This window comes from Dryobates pubescens, chromosome 3, assembly GCF_014839835.1.
Source record: "Dryobates pubescens isolate bDryPub1 chromosome 3, bDryPub1.pri, whole genome shotgun sequence".
Taxonomy (NCBI): domain Eukaryota; kingdom Metazoa; phylum Chordata; class Aves; order Piciformes; family Picidae; genus Dryobates; species Dryobates pubescens.
In genome coordinates, this window is record NC_071614.1 from 44,103,979 (window position 1) to 44,120,424 (window position 16,446).

General features: G+C 37.7%; 1 protein-coding gene across 4 annotated transcripts in view; it reads right to left on the reverse strand.

The window, feature by feature from the left end:
• Positions 1 to 16,446, reverse strand: part of XPO1 (exportin 1) — a 44,246-nt gene that overhangs the window by 15,325 nt on the left and 12,475 nt on the right. For all 4 annotated transcript variants that reach the window (XM_054180080.1, XM_054180078.1, XM_054180079.1 and 1 more), the window contains 8 exons: positions 12,627 to 12,699; positions 3,593 to 3,654; positions 3,471 to 3,515; positions 3,202 to 3,383; positions 2,561 to 2,609; positions 2,356 to 2,475; positions 2,132 to 2,260; positions 1,138 to 1,296 (listed from right to left, as the gene is read on the reverse strand). In XM_054180080.1, coding sequence (XP_054036055.1) covers positions 1,138 to 1,296; positions 2,132 to 2,260; positions 2,356 to 2,475; positions 2,561 to 2,609; positions 3,202 to 3,383; positions 3,471 to 3,515; positions 3,593 to 3,654; positions 12,627 to 12,699 — 819 coding nt within the window. The remainder of the gene's footprint in view (positions 1 to 1,137; positions 1,297 to 2,131; positions 2,261 to 2,355; positions 2,476 to 2,560; positions 2,610 to 3,201; positions 3,384 to 3,470; positions 3,516 to 3,592; positions 3,655 to 12,626; positions 12,700 to 16,446) is intronic.

A 16,446-nucleotide genomic window follows, 5' to 3' on the forward strand; every position in this document is an offset into this window, starting at 1 on the left:
AGAATACAGATGGAAACATTAGATTTCAGCTAATCCATCTGCAAGATGTACTTCCCCCTCCCACCAGAATCTGCGCTCCAGGTTTAAACTGCAGTTTTGTTCTTACGTCTCTGCCTCAGGGTAGTTCCTCATCCTATCACCTCAATACCTGCACACAGCTTGAGGCAGGCCTGGGAAGTGGTGCTTCCAAGGGCCTACAGGGCCAGTTTCATCCCCTCAGACATCAGCAGTAGGAGGGAGCTAGCAATAAAGTCACCATAGAACAGCATACCCTCAGCAAAATCTTTACTTACGGTTAAAAAACATATAACTGAAAACACCCTAATTTGGTGATCTAGCCCCACTATGAGGTAAACTTTGAGTGTGTCGCAGTCATCTAGAATTTAAACCTTTCCAACCCTTCACTATTGACTGAATTTCCAGTAATGTCTACAGCTTTCACATTTTGACAGTGAAAGTGCACTTTACTGTCAAAGTTGAAAAGAATACAGCAACCTCCAAGAGAAGGGAACAAGCAAAGGGGAAGGACCACTTTAATTCTGATTCTCAGTAACTCCTGTAAGATAACCGAATATTGAGGCCTGCAAGTCCCACCTCCAAGACCTGTAATACTACAATGAAACATTCATCATCGTTTGGTACAGGTCTGCCATTAAGCTTTCCTGGCATAGCCTTTATTAAACAGAAACACCCTTGAAGATTGTATTTAAAACCTTTCAGTTAAACTTTGAGAAATGGCAAATTAGGCAGGAATCTACAAGATGGAAGCACTGAACTACTTTGAAGCAGTATTCATGAAAGTCACAGCAATGCCTCTGTAAGAGTTAAACTGAAAATATGTAGAGACCCATGGAAAAATTTAAAAGAGGAATAAGTAAGAAGAGGGAGAGAGAGAGACTTCAGTCTTCATACACTGTATCAGTATTCACACACTGAAAATAGAGTGCTAATAAGGCATGGCAGGAAAGAAAAGTCTTGAAATTTTTTTTGTATTCATGCTATTGACTAATTATGAAATGGGAACACGGTTATACTTTTTTCCCCTTACACAAGGATCTAGAGATTTTTAGTGTCACATCCTTTAAGCATGAAAACACACTCAATACATTTTTAAACCAGATAAAGTGAGGAACTTACCTCCATTAATGTTTCCCTCAGATTTAATCTTTTTTCTATTAGTTGACCATGTTCCTTGAGGAACGTGCAGAGAAACAAACTGAGATTCTGAATGAAGTTCTGTTCATCATCTTTTCCATTGGAGTATGCAAGTCGGATATTGGTATTTAAAGGAAGCATCTGATTAAAAAATACAGACAATACAGAATTTCCCTTTTTATACAGAAGTGTAACTACTGTGTATTAACAAATATTTTGCTCTTTTAGCAAAAAAAGCCCTTCTGCATTTTGTGGTATCCCCTGTTTTCAAATTTAGAGCATCATTTACAAATTAAGAGCATCTGTAGAAATCGAGGCGGCAAAGTTCAGATACACAAAGTAACTGCTCTGTGCAAAAATCTGCCTTAAAATTTAACTACATCAAAATCCTATAGCTCCACTACAAGTTGGGGGAAGAGTGGGGCAGTAAAAGAACCATGCCTATTCAAAAGAACCAAGATGGACCAACAGTGAAAACAGAGGAACTAATTGTCAAAAGACTTTCAAACATCTGCCTAAGACACCAATACAATGAGGAAAGCTACAAAGTCATGTATTTGAATGTGAATTGCTTAAAGTTCATCATATAAATCTAAAGTATGGTATTTACATGACAAACATTTTATCAATTTAAACAATGTAACAGCAGCTGCCAAAAGTTAGGTCAGTCCCAATCTTAAAAGTCATGTAGTACACATTGTTACATCTCAGCTTCTCCCATCAGACAGCACAGCCTGAGCATTCAAAAGGCCTTAAGTTAATCAAAACCAACCTATGCCACAGAAATGCAGCTGTGATCTAGAGCAAGAAAAATGCACTGAGCATCTTCTGATCAAGCCATAAATACCACTGAAGAACAGTATTTTATCCTTTCATGAGCTCTACAATGAGTATGAACTTGTAAACTGAACTAGGCTCTACAGAAGATTCATTTTGCAAAATAGAACACTGCAAAGAGATTTAGAAGAAACTTTACCTGTTTTAACTGCATCATGGTCAGTGTAAAAAGTGTTACAAACTGTTCCTCATATTGACTTACACTGACACCTGCAATCTCTGTGAGGCACTTCAAAGAGACATTTCGAAACATGGGAACATTTAAGAACTGTTGAAAGAAGAAAATGAAGAGCATTACAAAACTGCTGCATGCTAAGCTTTTTTGCAATTTAATTTAAGAGCTGTCAATTTTTGCATGAGTACCTTGTATATTAGCGTGCTGATTAACTTGGTCTCAAATATGTATCCCAGAGGAATCCAGTTCAGAAATCGTAGCAAAGTTTCCAGAGTTGCATGAACTAAGGGAGCATTCTGGGAGTTTTCCTGTAAATGATCATTAGTGTTTATGACATTGCTAGGTATGATGGGGTGGAATTTTTAAACACTTCATTAAAGAAATAAGACTTACCATCACAAACTGGCACAGTTGAAATATCTGAGAAAACTCATTGCACATGCTGTAAAAAGAAAAGAAAAAAGCATTTCCACATTCCATAAACAATCCTATATACTTTAATCAAAATGTGTATGCACTCACAGAATGGGTTTTGAAGACTTATGTACGTGGAAAGATTCACAACCCACCTGGCTTTTACTGATTTTCATGGTAATAACATGTATTTTCATGAAACCTGTTTTGGTTGGAAAAAACCTTTAAGATCATCGAGTCCAAATATTAACTCTACCAAGGCCGGTGTGTTAAACTGTGCCACTCAACACATCTCTGCATCAAAGAAGCTTTAAGTCTGTGCCTGCAAATTTTGGCTTGGGAATACAAGCAGTGCAGAGTATTCTCTTAAAAGGGCTGGAACCACCACTCAATAGATGCTTTGTACACAGAGATATATCTGCCTTATTGCAAGCAGCAAGTTTGGTATCACCTGTCAGCACTGCTTGAAAGAAGAATCAGTAACCTGCTCAGTCTCAAAAATCCCATTAGAGAGCTGCAAGTATTCACTCAACATTTCGTAGCAAGTGCAACTATTTAGCAGCAAGTACAAACTCTACTGTACATTATTACGATTTTTTCATATCTATGTATATACTTGCCTGTCTTTCAAGTGCTTAGCTTTCACTTGAGTTATCTGCCCACTGGAAAAATCAAAGACTTCTTCACTCAATAGTTTAAGGATCACCATATTGTTCTGACAAAGGCTTTCACTAGTCCTGCTTGCTCCCACGATATCGCTTATAAAAGTCGGCCAGTGCTTCGGCCATTCCTGTTTCAGTATCTGTGAAGTGAAATACCCACGTTAGATAGTATCTACAAAACCAGAGACTCAGCAACAAGATTTAAAACTTTATGAACTCTAGCTTACCTGAACAAGAATCATATTCAGTTTCCCAATATATACTTTCTCTTTCTAGAGAGAAGAAGAGAAGAGTCAGATTATGCATAATAGTCCCTTCCCTCTTCCTCCCTTGCAGAGAATTCACTTACTTCTACACATGTTGGATCAGATGAGGTCTTGATAATTAGGCCAACAACGTATTTTTTAATACCTGCAGAAAAGTTCGGAATTTAATTTTCAACTATTCTAGGTAATACAAACATAGAAATTAGTATTTTTGAATTCACATTCTTCACACTTTTTAAAAGGGAACATATATGCATGGCTCAGCAAACATCTCTCTTGACTTTGTTCTGTATCGGAAAAATCCATCTTCCTATCACTTCTGCAAAAGGATGTATCACAGTATGAAATGGCTTTATGCTTGAGCTATTTCAATAAAACAAAAAGGAAAACAGACTAAGGATTAGAGTGTACTTAGTAATTTGCACATTAATCCGTCAGTTTTCTAAAGGCCGCACACAGTTTTAAGTAACAGTGCACTGACAACACTGCCCAACACAGTATTACGCTGAACATAGAAAAGACTGTATCCAGCACTCCCCAGACCATGAAATACTTCCATCCATTCTACATTTTCAGATCATACCACCAAACTCGGCATATATAGCCTTAATGCCTTAGCCAAACATTTAGAATGGCAAGCCAAAACACAAGCAAGAGAGGCCTCTGTCTTCTTTGACTAATGCTTTATTAATAAAAACTAGAGTCCAGGAATAAATAGAGCTTTCTATGCACAACTTCAGTTTTGATGCCAAGCACAGAAAGCTTGCAAAAGTTCAGAGATGCTCTAGTTTACCTCAGTGATCCATTTTAAACAAAGCAATTCCTACATACATTATTGGAAAGTGAATTCTTGTGCCAGAGATTAGCAAACATTTCCCTGCATAGCCTTAAAATAGCAAAACTTTGAACTTAATTCACCAATATAGCATAATGCACTTGGATTTGGACTACTGTGCTTTCATAGCACACATGGATATTTTGGATTACAAAATCCTAAATTAATTCAAATTTATTATTTTTGCTTAAATTAACAATTGGGCAATTAGGGGCACATGCTATAATTAAATCACTCATCTTGTTGTGTTATTTCTACAAATTTTTTATTACTTTAGTTTCCAGCTCCATCACAAAAGAAAGAACACAGTAGCAAGGTAAAGCTTTATCTCCTAACCATTAACCAATTAGCTTCTGAAGGCATGGAAGAATGGCTCTCCAAGTGACTTTTCAGAATACATGTATCTAAAACCATTCTTTACAAAAACATCTCACTCCAAGAAAAGGTATGGACAGAAGATCTGAAATCACAAACTATGTATTACAAGTAGCTCTACTTCAACACAGCTTTGACTGTGATCAATCCGAACATGCCAGCAATTAATCACTTCACACTGGGCAAGTAGTTCCTGTCACAGGTAAATTTAGAACAGATGTGTCTTTCACTGTTCAAACGTATAAACCCAAAACCTGGTTTCAAGGATTTCTTCAACAAGACAGTCAACTGACTCATGCAGATAAGCAGCAGACATTGGAGACTTCAAAAAAATTGTCACTCTACTGAGAAGAATGACTTAAGCTGAAGACAATTTTTTCCTCCTAGCCACTATTATAAACTTTAAAGCATTTCCACAACCTAATCCCACCACCACCCCCATTTCAGGCCTGAGCAAGAAATTAAAAGAAAGCTTGGTAATTGCATGCTCATGAAATCTGGAAAAACTTGTTCTAGACTTCGATCCATTAGGTATGTACACACAGAAGCTGTTCTACAAGTAGTTCTAATTACAAATGAAACTATTCATCATCATCAACTGGGATCAATCCACACTACTCCAGAAGAATGACCATTAATAATGTATCAGTGTCAGTTACTAGGTAAGGGTTATTGCCAAGCACTACCATTGGTCTGACATCACAGGCCTCCTGCCCTAGTATTTTAAAGCTAACAAACACACCGTTTGCTGAGGCATCACAGTAATTCACAAATGAAAGCCCTGAAACACTATGCAAACAGGTTTGCAGTGCCAGAAGCTAGACAATTGTAACTGTTTGCCAAACCACTGAAGAAAGCCTACAGTCACAACTCTGCATTTCAGAAAGAAATTAGAAAGTAAATGTTTTCAGGCTTCCATCTCCAAAGCTACTATTTCCCATCTTACTTCATCAGCAGCAGTATGCTGTTTAGTTGCAACTTGAATACTTTTAGATAAGCTCACAGGATGTTAGGGGTTAGAAATGACCTCCAAAGATCATTGAGTCCAACCCCCCTGCCAGAGCAGGACCATAGAATATAGCACAGGTCACACAGGAACACATTCAGGTGGGTCCTCAAAGTCTTCTTTGGAGACTCCACAACCTCTCTGGGGAGCCTGTTCCAGTGTTTTCTAACCCTCAAAGTGATGAAGTTCCTCCTCATGTTGAGGTAGAACCTTGCATGCTGTAGTTATCCATTACCCCTTGTCCTGTGACAGGGTGCAACTGAGAAAAGCCTGACCCCTCCCACTTGATTCCCAGCCCTTAGATATTTATAAACATTTATTAAATCCCCTCTGAGTCTTCTTCAGACTAAAAAGACCCAGGTTGCTCAGCCTCTCCTCATAGGGCACAGGCTCCAGTGCTCCATGCTACCACAGATCTGGCCTTGACCACAGCCACCACAATACTCAGAAGACAGACCATTCTTCAAGGACCACCTGATGTTAAAACTTCGCTTATCTCAGGACAATCTAAGATCAAAGGGAGAAGATCCTTTTTCCCATTCCCAAGCTTCCACTGAGACAGCACTGGCAGACTGACCACCTGCTCACAGGCTGAACTAGTAGAAAAAATAGTTATCAAAGTAGTTTGGTAGTTCTAAAATTATTTCAAAACTATCTTCTGTCAGCTCAGCTCCCTGAACCATTTCACTAAGGGCCAGAGAATGGTCACTACAGGCTCAGAGACATTAGAAAGGGAACAGCTGAGGAGTAATGTTATCTGCAACAGTTCATTAGTGGATCAATATAGCTGCGATATCAGAGTATGTTGTAGTTATTAGAAAGGCTGGACATCCATCATTGTCAGAAGGCCTAGACTAGCATCATTAGCGTTTTCTTTTAAGCAAGGTACAAGAAGTACTTTTGTACAAAGTACCCAAAAAAGGAGGATAGCACAAGGACATTAACTCAAGGACTTTCTAAAGGTTTCTGGATGCATGTTAGATATTGTAGCCCTTACTTGACAGAGCAACACAGTAAGATTGAAATGCTTTCTGGAAGGAACAAGCATTTTCACAAGTGACTCAATCAATGGTTTGAGTTGGACTGGGACAGGAAGGAACGTCATATTATCCAACACTAGTAAATTCTGCAGTCTGTATTGGTGAAGTGCAGGAAATCCTACAGTTCTATCTTTTGATGTGCTTTTAGAAGCAATTAACACACCTAGCCTGTGTAACCTGAGCCCATCATAACTAAACACAGAGAGCACAGATCTGTAAACAAACCCCATTTCTTATGCTTAAGACAGACAAGCACCTCCTTTTACACAGTTACACAGCAAAAAACATATAATGATTGCTGAATATTATTCTAGCTGGTATTGCAGATTTGAGTTTTCACTAGTTCACTAAAATTAACACATTATCTGCTTATGCCAAAGAGGCATAAATAACGCAGGTCAACAATGTAGTTCAGCATGTTGTTTTCCAACCAGAGTAAGAATTTCTAATCCTAAAGCTCATTTGTTCCCTCCAGGGATGTCTGCATGCATATATACTTATACTGCACTGTTTAAGTAGTCCCAAAATGTGGGCAATACCATCTTAATATTTAGTCTCAAGAAACAATGCTTTTTTCATATTTGCCAGCAAATCATCTTTCCCCATTCATGCTGAACCAAATCAATCTAATATATTTGTATTTCAACTGGGGGTGGGGAAAGACCTGTCATGAAAATTATTCTAAATGGCGTAAGCATATGCTCCAAGTGCCACATAGCTAATTCTCCCCTTCATTACACAGAGAATAAATTTAAAAAAAAACAAAAAAAAAAAAACCCAACACAACTCTTCATGAAGCAGGCCAGATATTTCCACTAACATATCTAATCTCTCCACAGAAAAATCTCTCCTACAGCAGCTTCCTCCACATCAAAAGCTTTATGCTTACTTCCAGGACCTTCTTGGGAGCAAAGAAAACGACATCTCTCTCTGAACACTTCACCTTTTTTTCCCCCCCATTTCAGAATGAGGAAAGTTGCACAAGCAATTCAGGTTTCATAATGAAGTGGTGCTTATCCATTCAAATTCAGAACGCTCCAGACAAGCTCACTCTGTTCACTGGAACAGAATTTAATTTCATATTGCAAGATTAATGAAACATATCACTGAACAGGAAGACCAAAGAAACCCTTCATTTCTAGGCAGGCTTTCACAGTATAAGAGAAAATTCTTTTGAGACTGTAGCACTAATCATTATTACATACTTTGTAAGTATTATTAAACAATCAACTCCAAAAAATACCAGTTTTAAGCAATTTAGTATCCCCTCAACCTGAGAATTTTTACTTGAGAATGGTAGTACAATGTTGTGGAAATAAGGCTAATTCACCACGGTGTTGGATGTTCTGGAATATGCTACCCTCCTGCCCTCCACTAAAGCACCCTCAGTAAGGTCTGAATGAAAAACACATTCCTTACACCATCAGCACACATGTAAGAGCAATCCAAAGCATTCTCTGAAGTACTAAACACATTATAAATACCAGGTCTAACTCACTGCTGTAGTCCCAAGACTAAACATGCCAAGGCTGGACATGCAGGTCAGGCATCTGATTTAACTGAATTCTGTGCCCCATAAACTCCACTTTTGCCTAGATAACCAACTGGTTCAAAGTACTAACTCTACATGCAAATAAATTCAAGAAGATACTCATGAACTCTCCGAAAGTGCTTTACAATGTTCAACCGTCAAAATTCAGTGACAACTGCGGAAGAGAAAAGCTATTTACAAGTTAAAAGCTACCAGCACTAGAAGACCTCAAGACTAAAAGCTATTTTAAAAGCAAACATTGTAATGGCGTCTATACAACACATTGGGGGGGGGGGGGAGAAATTCTATTTGCATTTGGAATTCCAGACTAGAAGCTAAAACTTCCCAGAAACTTCTGACAGAAGTAATTACAAAACCCTGGCTAACCTCAAGGCCTAACAAGTCATTCAGATGCACAACTTCAGGTATGGCTAGTGGGGAAAAAAACAAACAAATCAGCCAACCAAAGCGAACACAAATGTGCAGTAGCTCAGTTGGCAGTGCATGGAACTATGAGTGCTGAGGTCATGGGTTCGAATCCTGCAGTGGTCAGCAGAGCCAGAGCTGTGCTTCTTTCTCTTTGATCTACGCTTTATAATAAAACAGGCCTTTGACACTTTTCTCTCCCGGTACAGTGTTACTAACAAACACACATTAATTATCACCGATAGCAGGACCACACACCGAGAAAATCAGCTTTGGATCCCAGCCATCACTTAAAATTACTCTTTCACCAACTGGAATCTTAAACTCCCTTATCTCAATTGGGAGAGTACTCAAGGTCACATTTCTGTATCTTCTAAGCCAAAAGAATGCCAGGCACCGATCATATGGAAGCTGAATCTTGTACTTAAACCACAAATATAATTTTTGCATTATATATTTACCTATTTGATCGACAATCAAACCCAGACAATATCTGTAGATCAATACACTGAAAATTGAAAAGAGCAATTGCTTAAAAATCCAAAACACCTTCATGTTTGCTCGTCCGACTCAAGCAAGAAATAAATCAAACTAATTTATCACCAAGCCCCATGTTGGGCGCCAATAATGTGGTAAGTTGAGAGAGGGCCTAGCTCTCCCTCCCCCACAGAGTAAGAAGCCACAGCTTCTTGGAGGAGCAGCTTCAGTTGGAGGAGCAAAGCTATATTTACAAGCATATATGGAATGCAGGTTATATATAACACAATGTATACAGTATTTACAAAATATATACAGAAATATATGGCAAAGAAAAAAAAACACAACAAAACTCCCTCCTCGAGGAGGGTTTCCCTCCCTAAAACCCCCCTTCTCCCCCCCCCCACCTCCCTTTTTTCCCAAAAAGGGGATAGACAGAGGCAGTTATTAAGGAAAAGAGATGTTATTAGGCTTCAAAAACACATGCATGAATTAGCTTTTGCTTATCTCAAGGTCATTCCAGCTAGTTTGCTGAGAAGCAGGCAGGCAGAGAAGCAGAACAGGCTGAAACGCCGAAAAATTCCAACTGCCCTAAAATTTAAAGTTGCATTCTGCCCGTCCACCAATGAAATTCATTTAGAATATCAGAGTGTTTTCATTCTGGTACTAAAACATTCAGCCAGAGTGTTCCCAACACTGTCTCCCTCTTAAAGGCACAGCCTCAAATAGTCACAGTCCACCCCTTTCTAAACAATTTCATTGGCTGTTCGTACTGTCCATCCAATCTAAAACAATATTTACAGTTTGCAAGTAAAGTTCATAGTCCATTCCGGCTACACTCAGATGTAGGTGATTCAGAAGTCCAAGAAAATCAGGAAATAAGAAAATGGAAAACAGTTTGTTTCTCCACAGAGGAAGTGAAGAAAAGGGAAACAGGGAAACAGGTGGTGTCAGTTGAAGCTCTGTAATTTACGACATCATTCTATTTCTCCAATAAACTTTAGGGAGGCTGTTTCAAAAATATTCCTTCACTGACTTCTCAACTCAGGCCTGCCCTTAACTTCAATTCTGAAGCACTACTATTGCTACAACGACAAAACAATTATTTTCTCATAAATGGATTTAGTGCCATCTTAACCAGAATTAAGATTTGTCAGCAGTATTCACAGCACAAATCCTATTAGACATGTTGCTTTATAAAGATATAATAGTAACTTAATTAGAAGCCAAATTGCTTTGTCACTAAGCATTATTTTGTTGTATCAAGTTTGTTTCCTGCACCTGCATTTCACTAGTTGCACTTCAAATAATGAAATCCTGTGAGCTGATGGAATGACTAAAATAGGAATAAAACCCCCCTCAGTTTAAGCCGTTTTCTTATTTCCCAGGTAATCAAACCATCTGAATGAGCTGTGGAACAGTTCTTTTGTACCAACCAGTATCATCAGCAAAAAAAAAGTAAAATCCAACCACCACCAGCAGCCAAATGAAATTGGATTAGTGACCTACCCTCCCTCCTACACCATTGAGCCCAAGATGCATCCAATGTCATGGTATGTTAAATACATTTGGTTCCTCTTCTATAGAGGAGATGAAAGCAGACAAGCAAATGCAAGCTAACTTATGTGGGGATTAAAGTAAATTCCAGATTGCCAGTTTAGTTCTGTCAAGGGGAAAGTATTTTAAAAGGTTAACATAAGGACACTCATTTCTTAGGATTTTTTCCCCCCCTCTGGTGTCTTCAAGACATACAAGTCAAGAAAATAAGCATAAAACAAAATTGATTGCACAACTGCAGATATTAACTTTATTTTGCATTGCAATACTATGAGCTACTGTTATTTCATCTCAGGTGACAGGAACCAGTCAAATAGCACTACCATGCCTGCAAGCAGTTAAGTATCTCCAATATGTGAGTTCCAGAATTCATTCAGGTATGTATTCAGTAGTATCTTGGCATCTCAAGAACAAACAGTTATGACCCAAAGCACAGCCAGCAACCTTACCCTACCCCTACTACTTCCCAGCTGTTCTATGCATCAAGTCCATGTCATCTTAAAACTTAAAATTACTGAATCATTTTCTGTATTTAGCACTTCAATTCCACACAAGTCTACCTCTGTGAGATCTCCTATTCTACACCTCCCTTTACCAGCAGACAGTACTAAGCTAAGGAACTGCTTCAAACTACTGACTCCTTACTTTCTCTGCTCTGCTCCCACAATCAGAACTTCCTATGGCTGAAACCAAGTGCTCATAGCCAGGAAGGTTACAAGATCTGAATACGCTGAGATATTCCAAACTAAAAAACACACAGATGACTTAACTTCAGGATGCTCTCTTTGCCTCTCAAAAGAACATAATTGGATCTAAGGCATAGTTGAAGTTGTTCCAGAAATCTGCGAGCCTGCCTCCAACAATATAATGGATGTGAAACCTCACTTCTGCTTCCAAAAAGAGCTTCATTTTATCTGTCAACTTATATTTAGGAGGCAAAAAAACCTGAGAAGAATAATTGCAAAAATGTCTCCCTCTACACAGTTGTTCTCATAGACATTTACAATTATGTTTTAATCAATACAGTTTTAGAACAAAAGCACTGGCAGTAAAAATTTAAAGCACATCTTAGCATTCTCAAAAGCTCACAGCACAAAGGAAGGAATTTAGAGTGAGTTACAAAACTAGCGTTTAGTAAAAACCCAAGTATAGAATGGTGACAGTCATCATCAACTTGAAGTAGTTGTACTTAGTATTTGAATTCCAAGTTAATCATAACTTAATAGAAAGCTATGTGGACAAGTACTAATCCCGTACCATTTATCATAGCTACTGTCTAAAATTCAACTCACTGCAAGCAGTAAGGAAGGGAGGGAAATCACACAAAACTAAACCACAGCATTTATTTTAAGACTTCCAGATTTCTTGCAATGACTGAAGACTGGGGTTTGTCCTACACTGCACTCCCAGTTACAACAATCTAGTTGCATGCACACTTAACATGACTTACATAGACTCCATAGTATCTGACTGCCTGAAAACAGCCTCAGGTGCCAAGCACAGGAAAACAAAACCTCTACCTCAAAAGCCAGAAGTTAACCTCATAGGCTGCCTAGGGTTAGACCTCTCCAGGTAAGTTTGGCCTGTAAGTCAGTACAACACTTAAGTGATGATGTTTCAATACTGTCAGTCACACCCTGTACCTTCCCTTTTAATGTACAGAATTTCAAGTGCTCACCACCCCTCTGAGACCATTACTACATAAAGGAAGACATTGTTTCATCATCTAAAAAAAGCATGGACTGTCTTATGACATGATGAAAAGTTACCAGCCCAGTTGGTTTTGAATCTGAAGATTACTTATTTGGGTACTGATGGTCTGTATCTCAATTAATACGCAAAACAAGAAAAGACAAAAATCCCTCCCTACCTTCACACTGGTTCCTTGGAAGAATCTTCCATCTTGTTTTTATCACATTTTCCAAGATTTGCAGTCCATAATACTGAAATTGGAGAAGAACAAAATGTGAGTACATTACTGTAGGATTAATTCATTTTTAGGAGTCTCATTCAATCAGGCATTCACACTTAACAGCTAAGACTTCAAGATTATTAAACTAATAATTTTATTAAATACATGTCTATTCACCCATTTACTGAGTTTTCATGCATTTATTTTTTTTCTTGTTTTATTCTTTGCTATACTAAGTCCTGCTATTTGATCATGCTCACACCAGGAGGGGAGGGGAAAAAAGAAAAAACCCTTTGGCAGACAATTTTGACTATCTGGAAAAGAGAAAGTAGCAGCCAGATATGAATTTGCATCATAAATGACTGCTCAGACATTCACGTATAAACACAACCAGGCTTCTAAAATATTTAGCAGCTTGGATGGTCTCAAGCTTCCTATTGTTCCTCTAAGAGCTGGGAGGGGAGGGGGGGGAAAAAAAAATTTAAGTATCTTGTCCTAAGCATCACATTTCCTGACACTGGCACTTTCTAAAGAAAGTATTTCCCAAACTTCACTGGTATGTTACTTTAGGAACAGCAAGACAACCCACAGGCTTATTTAATTTCAATGCCCACCCCAATATGGCAGCTATTTCTACTATTTAAAGATGAACTTTTGTGCTCAGTCAAAGAATAACAAAAATGTAAGTTCTTGGAAATCCTTTTACCTTTCAGGAATTCTTTCCTATGTTCTTACCCAAAACCATTACGTTTGCAAAGTAATCGGTAAGGCCAGTCCCTCTGCCCATTTGTCCCTACTGCCAACTCACAGTAACAGGGAAAGAAGTTTGTGATTATATGATCCAAGAACTTTAATAAGCAAAACCCTATTAGCATGAATAGACAGAAGAGAAAAGGGGACGAGGAGTTTGATGTTTACTTTATGTGCAGTGGATTAGGAAGAAAAAAAAAATAAAATACGATCATTGCCTGAAAGGTAAACTCAAGTTTTCATGGTACAAAGGTTGGCTGAGAATAAGAGTTCCTCTTTAAAATGGTTAGTTGTTATACAAAGTAGGATCAGTAGAATTTCAACCAAAGGGATCATATAAACTTTGCTTCAATTGCAAGCACACAATGTAGCCTGTCCCAAACTACATTGTATTAAAATAGCATTTTTGTTTTCTCATCTTAACATAACTTTCATTCCCTTGCTTCTCTATGGGACCCAAGTTTCCACAAGATACACCCTTCATTTTCAAATCACTTTCCATAACCTTGGGTACCAAAAAAAATATGCATTAATAGAAACTGGGTCCATTTTTTTCATGGTCAGCAGCAAAAGTTTCTGAACTTGATTTTAATTTGTAAATTTAATTAGTTTCTTAATACAAAAGCTAAATGAAATCATGGGAACATCAATAAAGAAAAATGTATGAAAATATTGTTTAAGAAAATGCTTCACTTCACCGGATAGGTTTTCGTCACCGCTATAAATTTACAGGTGTCACCCACAATTATCTAGGCTCACAATAGAAAACATACTTACAAAACCTCCTAAAAACACTGAAAATATAAGCAGTAATTAGACAGTGCTGACTTTCCTGAAGCAGATCTGAACTCTTAACTTTTACATTCTACAGGCATACTTAGTCATAGCCCTTTCACATAGCAGTTAAACAAAAAAATGGGTTTGCTTCCAAATTTTTTTCCAAAAGTCAATTTATTTAGCTTTTAACACCAGAACCACAAGTCAAGTTTTATTCTCTAAAAACACTTATCACCAAACAAAACTTAAAACTAAGAACAGACTTCATCTTCACAATCTATCCCTTCCCCTTCCACTTAGGATTTCTCAAATATAAGGACAGTCACCTCTAATAATCTGCCACTTCAATCCCTCAGTATGTTCTCAAATACCTAATTCATGTTCATGCACCTCAAACTGTGAAGAGATTCTTGATATCTACGTTCCTATACATTCTTTTGTACATAGGTGACTTCAATTCTGCCCTCTGGTAGGGTCTTAGTCATCTCCTCAGGACTAGCAATACTAATTTTTCTGAACACACACAAAATGAAATGGCAGCAGTAATAAAATCACTGGATACAATCTTCACCTACATTTCCTTCTTACCATACAACATTCAAGGGCTTCAGCAGCCTGCCTGAACCCTCTGCAAGGGGCTTTCTGGGGTTTTTGTTTTAAAGTCTCATTTGATTTAATGGTTTTAATTTTTGGTATTTTCCATATAATGAAGACACACCAAGCCCAGAAAGTCACTGACATCAATTAGGAGTTATTAGGAGTTCTGCCACAAACTATTACAAGCATATTTTTTTTATCAGTTTACTGCACCAGTACATGTGAACACATCTCAACTACACCTAAAATGGGAGTCTTTCAAAATTTGTTTGCCCTTCATTTGCTTGTAACTGCCTTAGAACTGCCCAGTTATGAAGATGAGGGACAGGTAACAGCACATACTGAAAAAAAGCATGAAATGATCCCTATGGTAGAAATGTCTATGGCACCCTTATTATTACTTATGCTATGCACCGAATCCCTTTCCCTCCCACCTCCCAAGAAACAAAAACAATTGATGAACAGAATTCAGTTAAAGGGAATCAAAAGGGTAGACCTTGTGGAGGCCTGCCGTCAAAGCCTAGCTGTGTCAGTTGCACAGGAAGACACCCCTTTTCTTCCTATTACAAGCAATCAACATAATGGAACATTATGATTAATATCAGGTAGTGTTAACAGCTTTAATTAAAGAAAAAATATGATTGCATAAAGCCAAATGTCATAGTGCAGAAATTTAGCACCAAATCATTTGCAATTTATGTAAATTGAAGAATTCTTTACCTGTTGCTTTCTTTCTGTTCCTCTAATCATCTCATTTTTCACAAGACAAATTTGAGTTTTTAAAAATACTGTTGATGAATCAACTTAAACATTAGTAATGTCTGTCAGTATAAAAAGCAAAGTTTACCAGGCAAGCAAACAGGCAAACACTGTTACTTAAAGGTTAGCACTTTGAGGAAGTTCTTTAAACTGTTTTCCCCTAAATTGTAGAGAGCAATGAAAAAAAAAAATTGAACTATTTCATGAAACTATCCAAACACGATTATTTTCTGTTCGAACACAGTGTGTATCAACCAGAAAAAGCAGCATGTCAGTTATTGGAGATAATAATCATCAAGCTTAAGACAGTGAAAACACATTCTGATAAACTTTTCTGTTCAAACTTCAGAAGTCTTAGGTAAAGCACTTAAAATTGTAAAAAAAAAAAAACCAACCAAAAAAAAAAAAAAGGATGTTCACCCTTTTAGTCTCCACCATGATGGATGGATTTAAACAGCAGTACAGAGCAAATGTGTTCTGCATATTAATAAAGACTCATCTTGTACTATTGAGCGTTTGGGGTGTTTGACTTTCATTGACCACTCAAATTCTTGGCCCAAGGAGGTTTGTATGCCTAGGGACAAATTCTCTCCTCAGTTAAGTGCACATGGCTCTCAGTATGATCAAACACAGCCAAATGCTCACCCAAGGACAAAATGTGGCTCTAGGAGACTTCATTACTCAGATAGATACAGACACTAATCTTTGGAACTAGCATTATGCTTGTACATGCCTTCAAAAAAAAACACCATCCACCTGTATTTCCAATTACAGTTGTTTAAAGCCAACTTTGGGAACAAGACAATTAAAAAATGTCGTTTGAGTCAAGAAAGTCTGTCGCTAAAAATGAGATACCTTCCTCAAAGTTCATGAATGGAAGAAAGAGGAAAACCAA